The 18,575-nt window shown below is 42.9% G+C and overlaps 1 protein-coding gene across 1 annotated transcript in view; it reads left to right on the forward strand.

Moving 5' to 3' along the window:
- The window catches only part of LOC116610380 (structural maintenance of chromosomes protein 5), a 39,403-nt gene extending 24,627 nt beyond the window's left edge, over positions 1 to 14,776 (forward strand). Inside the window, exons 16-32 of the mRNA XM_048727477.1 lie at positions 3,107 to 3,220; positions 3,615 to 3,709; positions 4,080 to 4,212; positions 4,544 to 4,591; positions 4,680 to 4,741; positions 5,083 to 5,149; positions 5,351 to 5,452; positions 6,355 to 6,422; positions 7,587 to 7,710; positions 8,254 to 8,376; positions 9,530 to 9,655; positions 10,146 to 10,241; positions 10,318 to 10,433; positions 10,609 to 10,714; positions 11,514 to 11,699; positions 12,522 to 12,617; positions 12,829 to 14,776. Of these exons, the coding sequence (XP_048583434.1) occupies positions 3,107 to 3,220; positions 3,615 to 3,709; positions 4,080 to 4,212; positions 4,544 to 4,591; positions 4,680 to 4,741; positions 5,083 to 5,149; positions 5,351 to 5,452; positions 6,355 to 6,422; positions 7,587 to 7,710; positions 8,254 to 8,376; positions 9,530 to 9,655; positions 10,146 to 10,241; positions 10,318 to 10,433; positions 10,609 to 10,714; positions 11,514 to 11,699; positions 12,522 to 12,617; positions 12,829 to 12,960 (1,794 nt within the window). The 3' untranslated portion in view covers positions 12,961 to 14,776. The remainder of the gene's footprint in view (positions 1 to 3,106; positions 3,221 to 3,614; positions 3,710 to 4,079; positions 4,213 to 4,543; positions 4,592 to 4,679; positions 4,742 to 5,082; positions 5,150 to 5,350; positions 5,453 to 6,354; positions 6,423 to 7,586; positions 7,711 to 8,253; positions 8,377 to 9,529; positions 9,656 to 10,145; positions 10,242 to 10,317; positions 10,434 to 10,608; positions 10,715 to 11,513; positions 11,700 to 12,521; positions 12,618 to 12,828) is intronic.
- The last annotated feature ends 3,799 nt before the right edge of the window (positions 14,777 to 18,575 follow it).

An 18,575-nucleotide genomic window follows, 5' to 3' on the forward strand; every position in this document is an offset into this window, starting at 1 on the left:
CACTTGCACTGACACTCCCCCTCCCCCATCCCCTTAGCTACTCACTTGCACTGACACTCACACTCCCCCTCCACCATCCCCTCAGTTACTCACTTGCACTGACACTCACACTCCCCCATCCCCTCAGCTACTCACTTGCACTGACACTCCCCCCTCCCCCATCCCCTTAGCTACTCACTTGCACTGACACTCACACTCCCCCATCCCCTTAGCTACTCACTTGCACTGACACTCACACTCCCCCATCCCCTCAGCTACTCACTTGCACTGACACTCACACTCCCCCATCCCCTCAGCTACTCACTTGCACTGACACTCACACTCCCCCATCCCCTCAGCTACTCACTTGCACTGACACTCACACTCCCCCATCCCCTCAGCTACTCACTTGCACTGACACTCACACTCCCCCATCCCCTCAGCTACTCACTTGCACTGACACACACTCCCCCATCCCCTCAGCTACTCACTTGCACTGACACTCACACTCCCCCATCCCCTCAGCTACTCACTTGCACTGACACTCACACTCCCCCATCCCCTCAGCTACTCACTTGCACTGACACTCACACTCCCCCATCCCCTCAGCTACTCACTTGCACTGACACACACTCCCCCATCCCCTCAGCTACTCACTTGCACTGACACTCACACTCCCCCATCCCCTTAGCTACTCACTTGCACTGACACTCACACTCCCCCTCCCCCATCCCCTCAGTTACTCACTTGCACTGACACTCACACTCCCCCATCCCCTCAGCTACTCACTTGCACTGACACTCCCCCCTCCCCCATCCCCTTAGCTACTCACTTGCACTGACACTCACACTCCCCCATCCCCTTAGCTACTCACTTGCACTGACACTCACACTCCCCCATCCCCTCAGCTACTCACTTGCACTGACACTCACACTCCCCCATCCCCTCAGCTACTCACTTGCACTGACACACACTCCCCCATCCCCTCAGCTACTCACTTGCACTGACACTCACACTCCCCCATCCCCTCAGCTACTCACTTGCACTGACACTCCCCCTCCCCCATCCCCTTAGCTACTCACTTGCACTGACACTCACACTCCCCCTCCCCCATCCCCTCAGTTACTCACTTGCACTGACACTCACACTCCCCCATCCCCTTAGCTACTCACTTGCACTGACACTCCCCCCTCCCCCATCCCCTTAGCTACTCACTTGCACTGACACTCACACTCCCCCATCCCCTTAGCTACTCACTTGCACTGACACTCACACTCCCCCATCCCCTCAGCTACTCACTTGCACTGACACTCACACTCCCCCATCCCCTCAGCTACTCACTTGCACTGACACTCCCCCATCCCCCATCCCCTTAGCTACTCACTTGCACTGACACTCACACTCCCCCATCCCCTTAGCTACTCACTTGCACTGACACTCACACTCCCCCATCCCCTCAGCTACTCACTTGCACTGACACTCACACTCCCCCATCCCCTCAGCTACTCACTTGCACTGACACTCACACTCCCCCATCCCCTCAGCTACTCACTTGCACTGACACTCACACTCCCCCATCCCCTCAGCTACTCACTTGCACTGACACACACTCCCCCATCCCCTCAGCTACTCACTTGCACTGACACTCCCCCATCCCCCATCCCCTTAGCTACTCACTTGCACTGACACTCACACTCCCCCATCCCCTCAGCTACTCACTTGCACTGACACTCACACTCCCCCATCCCCTCAGCTACTCACTTGCACTGACACACACTCCCCCATCCCCTCAGCTACTCACTTGCACTGACACTCACACTCCCCCATCCCCTTAGCTACTCACTTGCACTGACACTCACACTCCCCCTCCCCCATCCCCTCAGTTACTCACTTGCACTGACACTCACACTCCCCCATCCCCTCAGCTACTCACTTGCACTGACACTCACACTCCCCCATCCCCTCAGCTACTCACTTGCACTGACACTCCCCCCTCCCATCCCCTTAGCTACTCACTTGCACTGACACTCACACTCCCCCATCCCCTCAGCTACTCACTTGCACTGACACTCCCCCCTCCCCCATCCCCTCAGCTACTCACTTGCACTGACACTCACACTCCCCCATCCCCTCAGTTACTCACTTGCACTGACACTCACACTCCCCCATCCCCTTAGCTACTCACTTGCACTGACACTCACACTCCCCCATCCCCTTAGCTACTCACTTGCACTGACACTCACACTTCCCCATCCCCTCAGCTACTCACTTGCAATGACACTCACACTCCCCCATCCCCTCAGCTACTCACTTGCACTGACACTCACACTCCCCCATCCCCTCAGCTACTCACTTGCACTGACACTCACACTCCCCCATCCCCTCAGCTACTCACTTGCAATGACACTCACACTCCCCCATCCCCTCAGCTACTCACTTGCACTGACACTCACACTCCCCCATCCCCTCAGTTACTCACTTGCACTGACACTCACACTCCCCCATCCCCTCAGTTACTCACTTGCACTGACACTCACACTCCCCCATCCCCTTAGCTACTCACTTGCACTGACACTCACACTTCCCCATCCCCTCAGCTACTCACTTGCAATGACACTCACACTCCCCCATCCCCTCAGCTACTCACTTGCACTGACACTCACACTCCCCCATCCCCTCAGCTACTCACTTGCACTGACACTCACACTCCCCCATCCCCTCAGCTACTCACTTGCAATGACACTCACACTCCCCCATCCCCTCAGCTACTCACTTGCACTGACACTCACACTCCCCCATCCCCTTAGCTACTCACTTGCACTGACACTGAGGGCGGCGGTCAATTATAATAAAGGGGTTTCACTTCGACAGTGAATCATCAAAATGGCTTTAAACTGGAAAGGTTTGACAAGACTGACAATTTCGAAGGAGATGCACTAGAAACTAGCTATGTCATTCCTCCTCCTCTTATTTGTATTGAATTTTTCAGCACATTTGTCCAGGGTCTTGCTTAGGGCCATGGATATTTGTGTATTTGTCTGTCTGATTGTCTCATTTTTCCTATTCCTAAATTTTACCTATCCCTAAATTACTTTAACTAGACCTGGTTTTCCTGTTTCTATAACAGGTGAACATGAAGAATATTAATGATGCAAAGTATCTGGAGAAACTTATCAATGCAAATGACATGCGGTCATTTGTCTTTGAAAGCAGAGAAGACATGAACATCTTTATGGATGAGGTATGCTAACCAGTAAGCATCTGACTAATTGGGTTAGTTGATATAGCCCATATCCCTGCCTGTACTACACACATGATTGATTGATTTGATTGATTGATTGATTGATTGGTTTGATTGGTTGATTGATTGATTGATTGATTGATTGATTGATTGATTGATTGATTGATTGATTGATTGATTGATTGATTGATGTGAATTGATGATGGATAGATACAGTAACTGTAGTGATTGCTAAAATTGATTGATTGATTGATTGACTGATGTGAATAGATGGATGGATAGATAACTGTAGTGATTGCTAAAATTGATTGATTGATTTATCAATAAATATATTAATTCATTGACAAATAGATTGATTGACCAATGAATTTATTGATTAATTGGTTGACTATAGGTACGTGATAAGCAGCACCTGAAGGTCAATGGCGTGGTCCCCCCAAATGAACCACTCTCAAGCTTCCGTCCAAGGCGCTCAATTGTAGAACTCAGGTAAGATAACATAGTCTTGGAGCATGTTTTCGTGTCTACATTTCCCGCAAACCTTTTGTAGTCTGTATCTTGGTGTGGTTTGTAATATACACTTATTTCAAATAACTTTGTCAATGCAAACGCTGAATGTCAAATGTTAGTTCTACAACAATAAAGTGCTCATAAGTGATATCGGTAAGGATAAAGAGAATAAATAAACTCCAGCAATTTCCATTACTAGGTTGTGTTTTATAGATGGTATACCAGTCTCTGTGTTTTATAGATGCCTTATTTTCATTTGCTAAGACATTGTTAGGTAACTTAGCACAGTTTCCTAGTGCCCAGTTGCCTTGTGGACAGTTGCCTAATGACCAGATACTGTTATCATCAGGAGATGGGGTTTCAAGTGCTATCTTCAGGATCTCTTCACTGCTCCAGAGGCTGTCACTAAGTACTTGTGTGAGACATACAGGGTACATGATATTCCCCTGGGTGATGAGTCCACTGCTAAGAACTCCGATCAGGTAAGTTACTAAGTACTTATGTGAAACATACAGGGTACATGATATTCTCCTGGGTGATGAGTCCACTGCTAAGAACTCCGATCAGGTAACTAATACTCAATAAGAGATGCTTGCCTGGGTTAACATCGTTTTGTCATCATTTGTCAGCATACAATAAAGCTTTCAGCTATGAGAAATTAATTGGGATTTTGAATCAGTAATTGTAGTGTTCTCAGCCATTTAAAGCACAGCATTCGATAAATGTAAGTGAGGAGCGACATGTGGGTTTCCCAGCTAACATGAAAGGCTGTGTTCTTACAGTATTATCATTACTTTCTCCATTTTATCACAGGTTATTGATGAGTCTGGACTTCGAAACTTCTTCACACCTTCATCACGGGTAATATATATTTCTTTAGAAAGGTGGGTTTTTTTTTTGGACATTTAACAACTCTATCTTATGGTTTTGTCGTGTTTTCTTTATGTAGTATCGAGTGAAGTTTTCAAAGTATGGGAATAAGGAGAAGTCAACAAGTGTTGAACATATCAGGTCAGTAGTAATATTTTGTATGTTTTATTAAAGAACCGTTTTAGTCTGGTTTACCAGTCTCTGTATTTTGTGAACATTCCCTATATAAACACTACACCAATTCTTTTTCCAGAAAGCCAAGGCTTTAGACATTTCCTATGTACTGTATATGAAAGTAGTTGATCATCAATCTACCTGCATTCCTAGAAAATGAATTACTAGAAAATTAAAAGAAATTATGTGCAACTATATTTTTCTTGCACAAAGTTTCGGACATTGCCTACTCTGTGTACCAATTTCGCTTTAAGGAAGCCAGGTTTCTAAACATTTCCATTATACTCAATGCACCAATTTCGCTCTAGGGATGCCAAGATTCTGAACATTGCAGTTGATCTTGAGCGCAAAAGAGCACTTGAGGAGGAGCTACAGGTTTGTCCACATTAGCCGAGGTTCTTGCTGTATTATCGATTGGATTTGGTAAAAGAGGTATAAAAGTTTGTTTTGATGGTTATTTCGATATTTAATCGCATTCAACATTGAAAGAAAACAATAACAAAAGCACCCATCTGCCAAAACGCTATGACTGAGATATGACTCACAGTTTTCCGTTTATACTGGCTTTGTCATTAGGAGATCCAGGTACAACATCAGTCATCTAATGAGCGGTATGCAGAGATCGTAGACAAGGAAAAGGGTCTTGCCGGCCAACTAGAGGAACTGAGGAACAGCAAGGTTAGTTACAGTGCCATAGCTATCGTGATTAGAGAGTTTTAACAACGGCTAGGAGGACGCAACCGATAAAATGCTTTCATGCTAGCCACTTAAATTTAAAGCCGCATTGTCACCAGTTTACTTCCGGAGGTCCGACGGAAAACTCAACCGTTAAAAGACAAAATAATCTATTAAAATCCGAGATATTAAACAGGCCATCCGCTCTAAATTATCAATCACATACTCAAAGAAACTTCAAATAAGCACACTTTGCTTTCAATATTTTGAAATATTTTTCGCGTTTTGCGTTTAAAATCATCGGAGATTGTTACGTAATCGACCGGAAGTAAACTGATGACAATGCAGCTTTAAACTAGTTTCTATAAAAATGAAAGGGGTTCATACTCCCAAAGAAACAAATGGAGATATATAACAGGCCATCCGTTCTAAATTATCAATCACAACCTGAAAGAAACTTCCAATAGACACACTGCTTTCATTTTTTTGAAATATGTTTCGCGTTTTCCGTTAAAAATCATCGGAGATTGTTACGTAATAGACCGGAAGTAAACTGGTGACAATGCGGCTTTAATAGGAGTAGGATGAGCATCAATTTTAGGGTTGACATAATTTTAGACATGAAGAAGCCCTGCATTTTTCAAAAAGTATAGGTGTATGTATAGGCAGTACCCCAGCAAGTTTCCCATAGTCCGTTTACCCCTGCCATATTGAGATAGATACAGTAGATAAGCAGCTCAGGTCAGTGGTCCGTATGCTAATACTCTATGGTGAACACAAATCGGCCTTATACCCATTACTTTTGTGGCTATTAAAGACATGGAACCTTTCTTTACTTGCTTACTGCGCTCATGCATTTGTTTCACCATTTTGTTTTTAATGGTTGCTTGACCTTTTTGTTCCAGAAAACATTATCTTCGCAACTACAGCGAAGAAAGACGCTTGGAAACCAAATGGAGGCCAAGCAAAATACGTAAGGATGCGGTTTTTTTTTTTAGATATCAGGAACAAAATAGGGGTTTTATTGTATGTGCATAAGAACTGTACTTTTTAACTGCAATAAAGAATGACATTGTCAAAAGCTGGCGAATAGGGCACTATTTTAGTTCAGTTTTTCATACTTTAGCTCCTGGGGCCGGTTTCTGAAAAGGCGATTAGCGCTAACCCAGGGTTAAATTAACCCTAACCCACGTTTCAATTATTACCCCCAGGGGCCGGTTCCTGAAAGGCCGATTAACTTAACCCTCGATCAGCGCCTAATCCCGGGTTAAAATTCGCTAATCGTAGGTTAGCTAATCTACGGATAACTCACCGTTCCCGAAAGCCAAGTAATCCCCCGAATTACTAACCCTGGATTAAGAGCGAAATGTTAGGATATTCGTTCCCAAAACGCTGGTTAGCGCTAACTCTGGGTCAGTTTGGAGGTAAAATCTAACCCTGCTCGCAAGGTGGGTTAACTCGCTAACCACTGTTTAGTTGGCGTAACACAGGCCTCCCAAACTTTGTAGTAGAACTAAAGCTTCATAAAATAAAGTTGTCGACAAAAAAGACGTTACACAAAACACTAGACAGTTGCAGGTAGTGAGACAATAAGGATGCGAAAAACGCGCGCTACCGTGGTCACTTGAAGGTTTAAGGGAGTAAGCCATTAAGGATGCGAGAAACGTGCTATCTGATACTCCGCGTGCTAACGTGGCCACTTGACAGTTTTAGGAATTTAGTCAATAAGGATGCGAGAAACATGTTATCTGATAGGACGCGCGCTACCGTGGTCACTTGACAGTATTAGGGAGTAAGGCAATAAGGATGCGAGAAACGTGTTATCGATACGACGCGCGCTACCGTTGTCACTTGACAGTTGCAGGAAGTAAGCCAATAAGGATGCGAGAAACGTATTTGATTGACATGAACTTCACTAGCCAATCAGCGTGGTTGAGAGATGCTTCAATGCGCACCAGAACATGACGAAACATGCCAATTAAACCTGTGGTTCTCGGATTCTTACTGGCTAAATTCAAACCATTGTCTTGGTGGCCAATGTAGCTCGCGTCATGGTAATATGGATCATTTGGAAAGAGGTACCAGTAAATAGATTTACCAACCTTGCCCCATGATAGAACTATCTCTTTCCATGCAGACTGGCTAGTGTTCAGAGGGAGGCACCAGACCTAAAGGCTAAAGAAGCTAGGGTTGAGCATGAGATTGATAAGATTAATGTCAAGAGGACGAGGCTTGCGGAAGATTTCAAGGACGCTATCAAGGTGAATATTGACAAGTACATTCGAAGCACTTGGGAACGAAAAATTGTGGTCGTTAACGGAGCTGGTCTGAGAGGTTGCTCTCATAAGCGACCACTGGCCGCCAAATACCTGAACAATAGGTGTTGGTCGCTTATTGGAGATTAATTAAAATGGAATCTGATAGCTATTGTCATATTTTCGTTTTTTGCTTGATTTTAAATAAGATACGGTAATATCGCTTCAAACATTTACAAAGAAGTACACTTCAACGGCACGCAACCATATTTCAACAGATTCACTCGTCTGTTTCCGAATATTTATTCAATCATTATTAGAGACAAATTGTTAATTCTAGGATACCATGTCACGCCACCTTCCACAAGGCGCTAACCAATCGTAATTTGGAGAAAATACGACGAGAGCTTGCAGAATATTTTAAACTGATTTTCTACTGATTCTCTTCTTTCCACAAAAAACACCGTCACAAGGGAATTTTCGTATTTGTACAGCATTGTTGTTTTGTACTAAGGTTTTGTCCTTTTATCGTGCATCTTTATGTTTTAGGATTGCATGGCAGTCTGCAAGGAGCGTGTTTTGTCCAGTTTCCAGCACGCTAAAGTAAACATGGAGAAAAACAAGCTTGAGAATCAGTGTAGAGAGTCGCAGGACAACTATGCAAGGCTTGAGGTAACAAGACTCTGGATCCGTACACTGAATCCCTCTTGCGTGACACTGAATCCCTCTTGCGTGACACTGAATCCCTCTTGCGTGACTCTTAATCCCTCTTGCGTGACTCTGGATCCCTCTTGTGTGACTATGGATCCCTCTTGTGTGACTATGGATCCCTCTTGTGTGACTATGGATCCCTCTTGTGTGACTATGGATCCCTCTTGCGTGACTATGGATCCCTCTTGTGTGACTATGGATCCCTCTTGTGTGACTATGGATCCCTCTTGTGTGACTATGGATCCCTCTTGTGTGACTCTGGATCCCTCTTGTGTGACTATGGATCCCTCTTGTGTGACTATGGATCCCTCTTGCGTGACTATGGATCCCTCTTGTGTGACTATGGATCCCTCTTGCGTGACTCTGGATCCCTCTTGTGTGACTATGGATCCCTCTTGTGTGACTCTAAATCCCTCTTGTGTGACTCTGAATCCCTCTTGTGTGACTATGGATCCCTCTTGTGTGACTATGGATCCCTCTTGTGTGACTCTGGATCCCTCTTGTGTGACTCTGGATCCCTCTTGTGTGACTATGGATCCCTCTTGTGTGACTATGGATCCCTCTTGTGTGACTCTGAATCCCTCTTGTGTGACTATGAATCCCTCTTGTGTGACTATGGATGCCTCTTGTAAGACTATGGATCCCTCTTGTGTGACTATGGATCCCTCTTGTGTGACTCTGGATCCCTCTTGCGTGACTATGGATCCCTCTTGTGTGACTATGGATCCCTCTTGTGTGACTATGGATCCCTCTTGTGTGACTATGGATCCCTCTTGTGTACATGTCTTTCGTCTTGTTTTGAATATTCAAAACTCCAAGCTTTTGGATTTAATTTTAGGCACCAGGCACCCTGCGCTGCCACACAGAAACAAATTCTAACAAAACAATAGATAAAATGTTGTTTGAACTTCTTCTAGGACATCTTAGGGTATTGTTTAACAAAGTACTCCAGTCTCTTGCTTCACCTAGATCTGGATCTCACCTTTGTGCACCACGAAACAAATTTTAGCGAACATACTAAAAAAGAATTCACTTTTTTTGTAATTCGCAATTACTATCAATATACTGTACAAGTAGTAGATGCTAATCGTGAATCCAATCACTTGAATTTCAGGATGAGTATCGTCGGGCCCAAGCCAGTTTGGAGGCACAGAAGTCAAAGGCTAGAAACCTCAAACAAGTGGCTCACCAGCTGACAGGCATACCTATGGGAGAAGACGTGCCAGCGAGTTTGAAGGAGGTTTGTAAATGACTTAATGTATACCAAAAAAGCTACGAATTAGCCATTTTGAAATACAAGAGGTTTTTCTCCTATTTTCTTGACTTAGAAGAATGTTATCGTAAATTCTCGTTTTAGCCCCTTAAGATCAGCACCTTTCCTGTATTAACCCAATGCAAGGTGTTTAGTGTTTCTGATGTCTTCATTCTCCCTGGTTAAGTTTGTTTTTTTCTTCAAGCTTCCTTCCTTTATTGAATCAGTTCAATGCTATTTAGACAATTGAAATAAAGACATGACAGTTCTTTACCTAGCGGACTCCCAAGACAGCGCCATTTCTTAGTCTAGTCATTTTGCTGTTTCTTCCTACAGAACGTCTTCAGTTTCCGCCATCTATGTTTCCCTGTTTTGACTAATGCAAATGGTATCCTTCAAGCCTTTTCAGACCTACAACATCACTGCCAGCATAGTGTTCAAGCAATGCTGATGTTTTTTTTTTTTTTTCCTACTTCAGGCCTTCAAGATACTGCCGGACACATTGGATGAAATTGATGAAAGAATAAATGAGGAACAAGCTCGAGCAGAATGCAACTATCAGACAGACCCGAACGTAAGTCCGCATCAATCTCAAACGCTTTTATAACTGTTGGGCTCAGACTCTGAACATTTTCAAAATTATTAACCAGGTTATTAAGGAATATGAGAGCCGTGACAAGGAAATCAAGAGTATGTCGGGACAAGTAGACGCACAAGAGTCAAATCTAGCGGCAAAACAGCAACAGATTGCAAACCTTAAAGAACGGTGAGTAACAAAGGTACTTCACTTCCAACAACCTGTGTTTGAGTGGTCTAAAAAATATTATTCCCTAAAGGTGCAAAGACGTCAAGTGTAAATACCTTTCCATGTCACATTGTTCTCTGATTCTATTCAAAAGCTTCTTCTTAAAATAGCTTACTGTTTATATCGGGGGTTTCAGGTGGTTGGTTCCACTGCAGGAACTTCTTGCCAAAATTAACGTTAAGTATGGAGAGTTCTTCCGGATGATGGGCTGTGCAGGAGAAGTCTCCCTCTCCACTGACCAGGTAAATGCTCCACCGGCTGCATTTTCACCAGTTTACCTCCGGAGGGCCGACGGAAACCTCAAAAGAATCTTTTAGAATCCGCCCTAATAACAGGCCATCCGCTCTAAATTATCAGTCACATCCTAAAGGAAACTTCCAATAGACACAGTCCTTCTATAATTTTGAAATGTTTTCGCGTTTTCCGTTAAAAATCATCAGAGAAGTAAACTGGTGACAGTGCGGCTTTAAACACGAACGCGCGCTATGAAAGGGATAGCTCCGTGTTTAAGTGAACACATTCCCGAACCACGAACGGAAACCGGAAGTTTAATGGTTTCCTTCTTTGTGAACTTTTTGCTCCAACCCAATGTAAGAAGACTTACATGTTCTACCTCGCAGGCTTTCATTCTAAGCTTTAAACACAAAAATTTTCTACTTCCGTTTCCTTTGTGTCATCCAGAAACTTGTCTGCTTAAATTCCCTTTTAACATTTTTTTTGTCGGTCATATGAGATTCTATTGTTATTAATGAGCGCACAACTGTAATGTTGGCAATTTGTTTAGTTTTGTCTCAGAAATAGACATACATAGTGGCAATGGGGTAAAAGTTTCTGGGTCACATGGAAGCACGTAATAATATCCCCCAAAAAGGACTACATGGATAATTACAATGGGTCATTCCAAGTTTATGCTCACATAGGAGCACCCTTAATACGTAATATTAGTCCCCAAACGGCATGGACAACTACAATGGGTCATTGGAAGTTTCTGGTTACATAGAAGCACCCCTTTAACACGTACTTTTATTCCTTCCTGGAAAGGGCGAGAAGGAATACGACAGGTATGGTGTCCAGATCAAGGTGAAGTTCCGTGCGAAGGACTCCCTCCATGTGCTAACCCCCTTCCATCAGAGCGGAGGCGAGAGAAGTGTGTCCACCATGCTCTTCCTCATGGCGCTCCAGGAGCTCACCCACTGCCCCTTCAGGGTCGTCGACGAGATCAACCAGGTACCGTGCATGCCTCCCGGGGTATTTGCCTTCTCGTGCCACACTCGCGTGAAGGGAAAAGTATAAAAATATAACATAGCCTTTTCATGACACACTCGCGTGAAGGGAAAAGTATAAAAATATTACATAGCCTTCTCATGACACACTCGCGTGAAGGGAAAAGTATAAAAATATTACATAGCCTTCTCATGACACACTCGCGTGAAGGGAAAAGTATAAAAATATAACATAGCCTTCTCATGACACACTCGCGTGAAGGGAAAAGTATAAAAATATTACATAGCCTTCTTCTCATGCCACACTCGCGTGGAGGGAAAAGTATGAAAATACGACACAGTGGAGTACGATAAACATTATTTAAAGAGAGTTGTTTTGTAGCTAACGGACCTTCCGGACGCCTTGGTCTCTCCTTTCGGGCCCAGGTCCCCCTCTGCAGGTGATCCATTTCATTGGTTCCTCTTTTATTTATTAGACGCGGATGAAGTAACTACAGGACGATTTGTTTTGTTACACCCTCAGTAATTTCATTGATCTTTCTTTGTATATGCGTGCAAGTGCTTCTTTGGTGCAGCACTGCTGTTAACGATATATATGCGGTATAGTATATATATGCTTAAGCCTCTGTGTACACTTGAAAGGGGATGCAGCGCTTATGCAGGCGGGTACATAACCCCATTGTCCGCCAAAAAGTGGGTCATTTTTTATTAAGGAGTCTTCAAATGCTATGCTTTTCCATGTGATACCTATGACTGCGCACCCTCCCTTAGCCAATCCTGGGTATGCGCCTGTTATAAGTAGATTTAATTTCAATCTTCTTCACAGGGTATGGACCCCAACAATGAGAGGCGTGTGTTCGACCTTGTAGTGAAGACAGCGTGCAAGGCCCACACGGCACAGTACTTTCTGATCACCCCCAAGGTAAGTAGTATACCGTAAACCAAATATGCCTTAAAATGAAGGGCTAAGTACTTTCTCGTCACCCCAAGGTATGTAGTATACAGTGCACAAAATCACACAATCTGCCTTCAAATGACAGCCCCTCCCCCCCCCCCCCCCCTCACTTTGCGAACAAGCCTAAGATATAACACACTGAATAAGTCCCGATAATGGTATGTTTATGTAATTACAGTTGCTGCCGGACTTGGACTACACAGACCGGATGACGATTTTGTGCGTGTTTAACGGCCACTGGATGTTACCACACAGCGAGTGGAATATGGATAGATTCTTGAAGAGAAGACGTTTAGCTCTGTCCTGCTAGTACAACACAGTAAATAAATGGATTAATTTGTGTTGCTCTATCAAGCTTGCGATTCACAATGAATAAAAGAGAAGACATCTAGCTCTATCCGGCCACTGAACGTTACCACACGTAGAGTGTAATATGGATAATTTCCGGTAGAGCAGAACATTGATTGTTTCAGCTGTTTCAACAGTGAATAGAGAAATGATGCTTTACTCCATGCTGCTATATCCAGCTTACGAGTCATGACAAAAAAAAGAGCAAGACACCAGGAGGAAGGGTTTATCACAAAAGTAAAAGACTAGTTAAGGCCTGGCTACATGTCTCCTAAATGTTTCCTAGTTTAGCCACCACCAAAAACATGTAGTGCGCGACAAATTTTGTAGACGCGACACGATAATGTTTCTCAACTATCTATTGTCGCTTCTACAAGATTTTGGGCGCGCCATAATGTCTACTCTTTGGGTGGCTAAACTAAGAGACATGTCGCACGCTACATACATTCGAAAAACATCCCTAAGAAATAACTGCACATAAAAAGATCTTCCCTAAGAAATACCTTAGATTCAAAAATTACCCATTGAAAAAACGAGTTCAGAAGTAGTGTAAACAAGTCTTTTGTTTAGAAGTTAATATATAGATTTAGGCACTGCCTAAAAGCGGAGCCAGCTTTATTACCCAATTTCCATATTGGGAATCTTTGGGCAGTTTAGGGGTATGATCCCCTGAACAAAATAGTTTCTAGACTAGAATCTAGAATTTCTTTTGAAAATAAAAAAGAGATCCATAATAACAACATTCACCTCAGTCCATATGCTGTAAAAAGACTAAAGTGCTATATGTTTAACCCCCCCCCCCCCCCCCACCCACTTTGGGCTAGAATTTATAGCAAGTGTGTATTATATGATAGGTAATTTTGTTTTCAACATTTTTTGATTGACTTGATTTCAAGTGTATAATGTGATATTTTCTTGTTAATAGTATATTACGTAACACCTTAATTAGCATAAATTAATACAAAAAATAATTAGTAAATGGTGAAAAAATTTAAAATGAGGGAACCAATGTGTAGCCCATTTTGTAAGCTTTCCATAGACATATAGCACAAGCAAATCGGATAAAAGCAGAAGTGGTAGGATATTTTACAATGAGAGACAAAAAATGGCCCATTTTAGGGCAGGCACCAAAGGGTTAAAATGCACGATCCAAGCTAGATTTTATTTTATCTCAGCTATTTCTCCCAATGTAATGAACTACAACTACAAATCTTTGTGAATACAAATATTATAATTCACTATCTTTTTCCTACTTCAGTCTAACAGCACAGTTATATCATTCTTAAATGTTAACCTGCCAATTTAAAACCCCAGACAAAGTTAGCATAGGTAAGAAATGAGAAATCCCATTTGACAGCATCCATTAAGGAGGGGGAGGGCTTCTCCTAAAATAGTCAAATGGGGTTGTTTGTCCTATCTTAAGGGTATGAAATCATGCTAACTGCTTTTCCTTAGGGAGTGTTCAAAATGCTTAGAGAAAGAAATTGCTTGACCACACCTAATGCGCTACCTTATGGGGGTAGAAATTACTGACCACACCCAAAGTGTTATCCCTCAGGGTTGAGATCGATCACCCCCTTCTGTTTTAATGGAAGTCTCTTTGGGTAAATGGGTATGGTAAACAGCAATTTTACCCAATAGCAGATATGGCAAATACGCAGAAATGTAGGTTCTGAATAAACTTGAATGTATCTATTTTATAATATCTTAAATGCACAAAGGATGCTGAATAGCGAATCAAATTATTGCTACTCATAAGTAGCTTGAATCCCACAAAAGAATGAAAAGAGCATAGCACTTGGGACAAACCCCGCCCCCCCCCCTCCCCCTTTAAAAAGGAAAAAGAAATCACAGTTTTGTTTATTTTAATTGATAAAATTTTAGGGCAATATCAACCAAACATCAAAAATATTTTTCCCAGGGGAAGAATGCAGATTGATTGAAAAGGAAAAACATTTTATTGGGAAGAAAGGAAAGCTAAATATTTTGCTATATATGCTGCTCATCATCCATGTCTTCATACAGTCTCACATCATGACTTTTGGGTATTAAAAGTTCACCTGAATCAGAAAAAATCAATCGTTATTTTTCAAATTTCTAATTTTCTTAAAACATGAGAACAAACATAGAGGAAAACAAATGATTAGATTAGTATCCTTACCAAACAGAAACAAACAGATCAATATTGGCTTTATATGAGAAAGAAAGAGACATTTTGACGTTTTTGTGTATTTAACATAAAATTTGGGACAAGAACAGCATAGACAGGAGATAAAGAAAAAGGGAAAGACTTTGCAAGGATGAATGCGAATTGCTTTTTGTTTTTCCTCACACAGTTGCCAATAAATAGCAAATGAATTCTCAATTCACAACTGTGTATACATGAGTCATCAAGGTCGTTCTAACATGAGCTAGATAGATAAGTCTTTATTTGTAGATGTATTTTTCTTATTTGAGGAAAAGTTTCTTTTACGATTATAACAGAAGTGGGAAGCCGTTTTAGTGAGCGCCAAAATAGCCTCCAATCAGCGTTCAAAAAATTGATCTCAGCCAATTAAAAACACAGTGGAAGCAAGATGATTGAATAGTGACACCGGGGAAATCAGAGAAGTTGTAAAAAGACGAAAATCGTTTTGTTTGATATTATTTTATATTTGCAAACAACGTATTTTAGCTATCATAAATAAAGCTTTTCTTTTTTTTTTTTTTTGCTCTGTAACATCATAATGAGAATAGTAGCCTCGACAATTCCCTGATAAATGCTGCTGGTTTTGTAGCCTTTTCCTTCAACTAAAAATTTTCAACCACCGCGCCAGGTGAAGAAGTCGAGCCGATATTCCGAGCTTGTAAGAACAAAGCAGTTCCTACAAAGCAGTAGACAGATGTATCCTTCAAACTCTTACTTTCATACGGCCATTTGACTGGATAATTAGTTGCATTTTCTCTATGAAACACTTTTTTTGGTCGATTCTTCCCTGCCAGCTTGTGTTCCGTTGATGTCGAAAGTCAGAATCGGCTTAGTCCCCCCGGCTTTTCCAAGCCCCCCCTAGTTCCTGTCGGAGCCAGTCTGTCATTGGTTTAGAGTGATCAATCAATTAGCTGGCCTGATCGCAGGAGCTGGTCACGTGAGTTGTACAGCCAGCTGACAGCGTATGACATGACGTCATTGACCACAAATTTTGAGTCGCCTAGTTTATGACCAATTTCTATACCTATGGAGCTCCGCGCGCGGCCTGCGGCCACGATGGCTCCGCTATTATGAATATCTAAGAAAAGGTTCGCTCGTTGTGCCTTTTTGCAAACCCCTAAAAAATACCATGTCTAATAGCCTATTTTTTCTTAGAGCCCCCCTGAAAAACAACTGAGGCCCGAAAATACGACGAGCATCCCTGTCAGGTCGACATGGGAAGAGCCCACCCCCAGGAAAGGCGTCCATGTTGAAATCTGTTGAAACAGGGTTGCGTTTTTTACTCTAGCTCCAATGAGCACCGGTGAGCAAGCATTTTTTACTTTTTTGTGTGTGTACCCAGGTTAAATCGGTGAACCCGTGCTCGGTACTGGAGATGTCGTAGAAAACGTTATATATGCATTGAATAAATATTATATAGATTTAGGCATTGCCTAAAAGCGGAGCTCCAAACGACCAAATCTTTGCTTATTTTCGCTTAATTTAAGAAATTATATTTCTGTTTTTGACGACGTCAACGATTTCACAGATCACTCGACCAACAACCCCCTTCCCCCAACATATACATGACACATAACAAGTTTAGTCATACGATGTTTCGGCGTCTGGGTAGATTTAATTTATTGACGTCATCGACGACGTCACGTGACCATCTCATTGCACCCCACTTGAAACATACATCACACCTAACGAGTTTTGTTGTCATACGATGTTTCTTTAACGAAGTATGTATTTTTTTATTTTGATGATGTCAGCATATTCTTGCTTCTAGTGACGTCATTGATGACCTAACAATCACTCATATTGGTGCACCCCTCCCCCCCATGGCACCTTCATGACACATACCAAGATTGGTTGTTATATGATGTTTTGTTCATGAGATATGGCCATCGGAATAGTTTTACGTGACCATATTTTTTAACCCCCTTGACACAAACATGACACCTGCCAAGTTTGGTTGTCATGCGATGCTTTTCAGACGGACGGACGGACGGACGGACGGACGGACGGATATATTGCGTCACGAAAACTCGAGTTGATGGGTTACCAATGTTTGTTACCATATTACCATATTTGTTTTATACACCACTTTTTCTTAGGTATGGGGCGCCGCGTGGGAGCTATAAATTGAGCCAGGGGGAGCAAATAATATAGCCTTGGCCGAACAGGGGTAAGCAGAGAGGATTATGGAATATGGATTCGACCGAAAAGGCTAAGAACGTGTGTGTGCAAGGAATATGGAAATGACCGAAAACTGAGAACGAGGTTGAGCAAATAGTAACAATGGTTGAACAAGGGATATGGAAAATGACAGAAAACTGAGAACGGGGATGAACAAAGAGGATCAAGGAATTTGAACTCCACCGAAAAACTAAGAACGGGTGTGAGCAAGGAATATGGACTTGGCCGAACAACGGAGAACAGGGGTAATCAAAGGTGAACAAGGGATAGTACAGACTTGGCCGAACAACGGAGAACGGGGGTAATCAAAGGCGAGCAAGGGATAGTACAGACTTGGCCGAACAACGGAGAACAGGGGTGAGCAACGGGGAGCAAGGGTGAGCAAGGAGTATGGAATTGACCAAAAACTGAGAACGGGGATGAGCAAAGGGGGAGCAAGGAGTATGGAATTGTAACAGGTAAACAGTGTTAAAAAAAATCGAGGACATGGCCGAGAACCGAACGTCGTCCAGACCAGGTAAAATTAGAAAAAAATAGACCATACTTCCAGACATGCGCTGAAACACCGTATGGCAGCATAAAGCTTTACGGCTAAGCTGAAGATTTCGGCCCCAGCACCGCTATCTAGCGAACTGTACAACACAAAGGAACCTGAGGTACCTGCGCATTAATGGGGAGGCAATAACCAGGATCCCAGGCCTGTCTTAGTCGGTTACGCCACGCACAGCTCGCTGAGATATATACTAGAAAATACCGGGGTCTTTTTCACACTTGCGTCTCCTGGAAATAGGTGTGTTGCTATAGTAATGTAGTCATGTCGTCATCAAGTGCATCACTCTACGACATAGGTCTACATTGCTGCCTTTAGCCTTTGTATTACTTTGTCCACGCACGTGCATATGACATTTTCTCTGCCCAGAACAAGCAAGCTAAATTGAAATTCACGCAATCTAAGATGTTTTGTAGAAAAAATGAAATTATTAAACCTATCGTAAGCTACTCCCCTCGAATTTCAAAGGATTATTTCCTTGGCGCAGGCATCGGGTGTGGGGGTAGGGGAAATGAAATGCACCCAAAATCTATTAAAGAAGACATTTCCCCAAGTGATAGCGGAAATAGGATCGTAAATATTTTTTGGGTTCCCTGTTTTGATCCCATGACATCATAGGCCCGATCGGTGTGGGTCACATGACTATGCTTCCGCCTCA

This window comes from Nematostella vectensis, chromosome 5 (assembly GCF_932526225.1).
Source record: "Nematostella vectensis chromosome 5, jaNemVect1.1, whole genome shotgun sequence".
NCBI lineage: Eukaryota > Metazoa > Cnidaria > Anthozoa > Actiniaria > Edwardsiidae > Nematostella > Nematostella vectensis.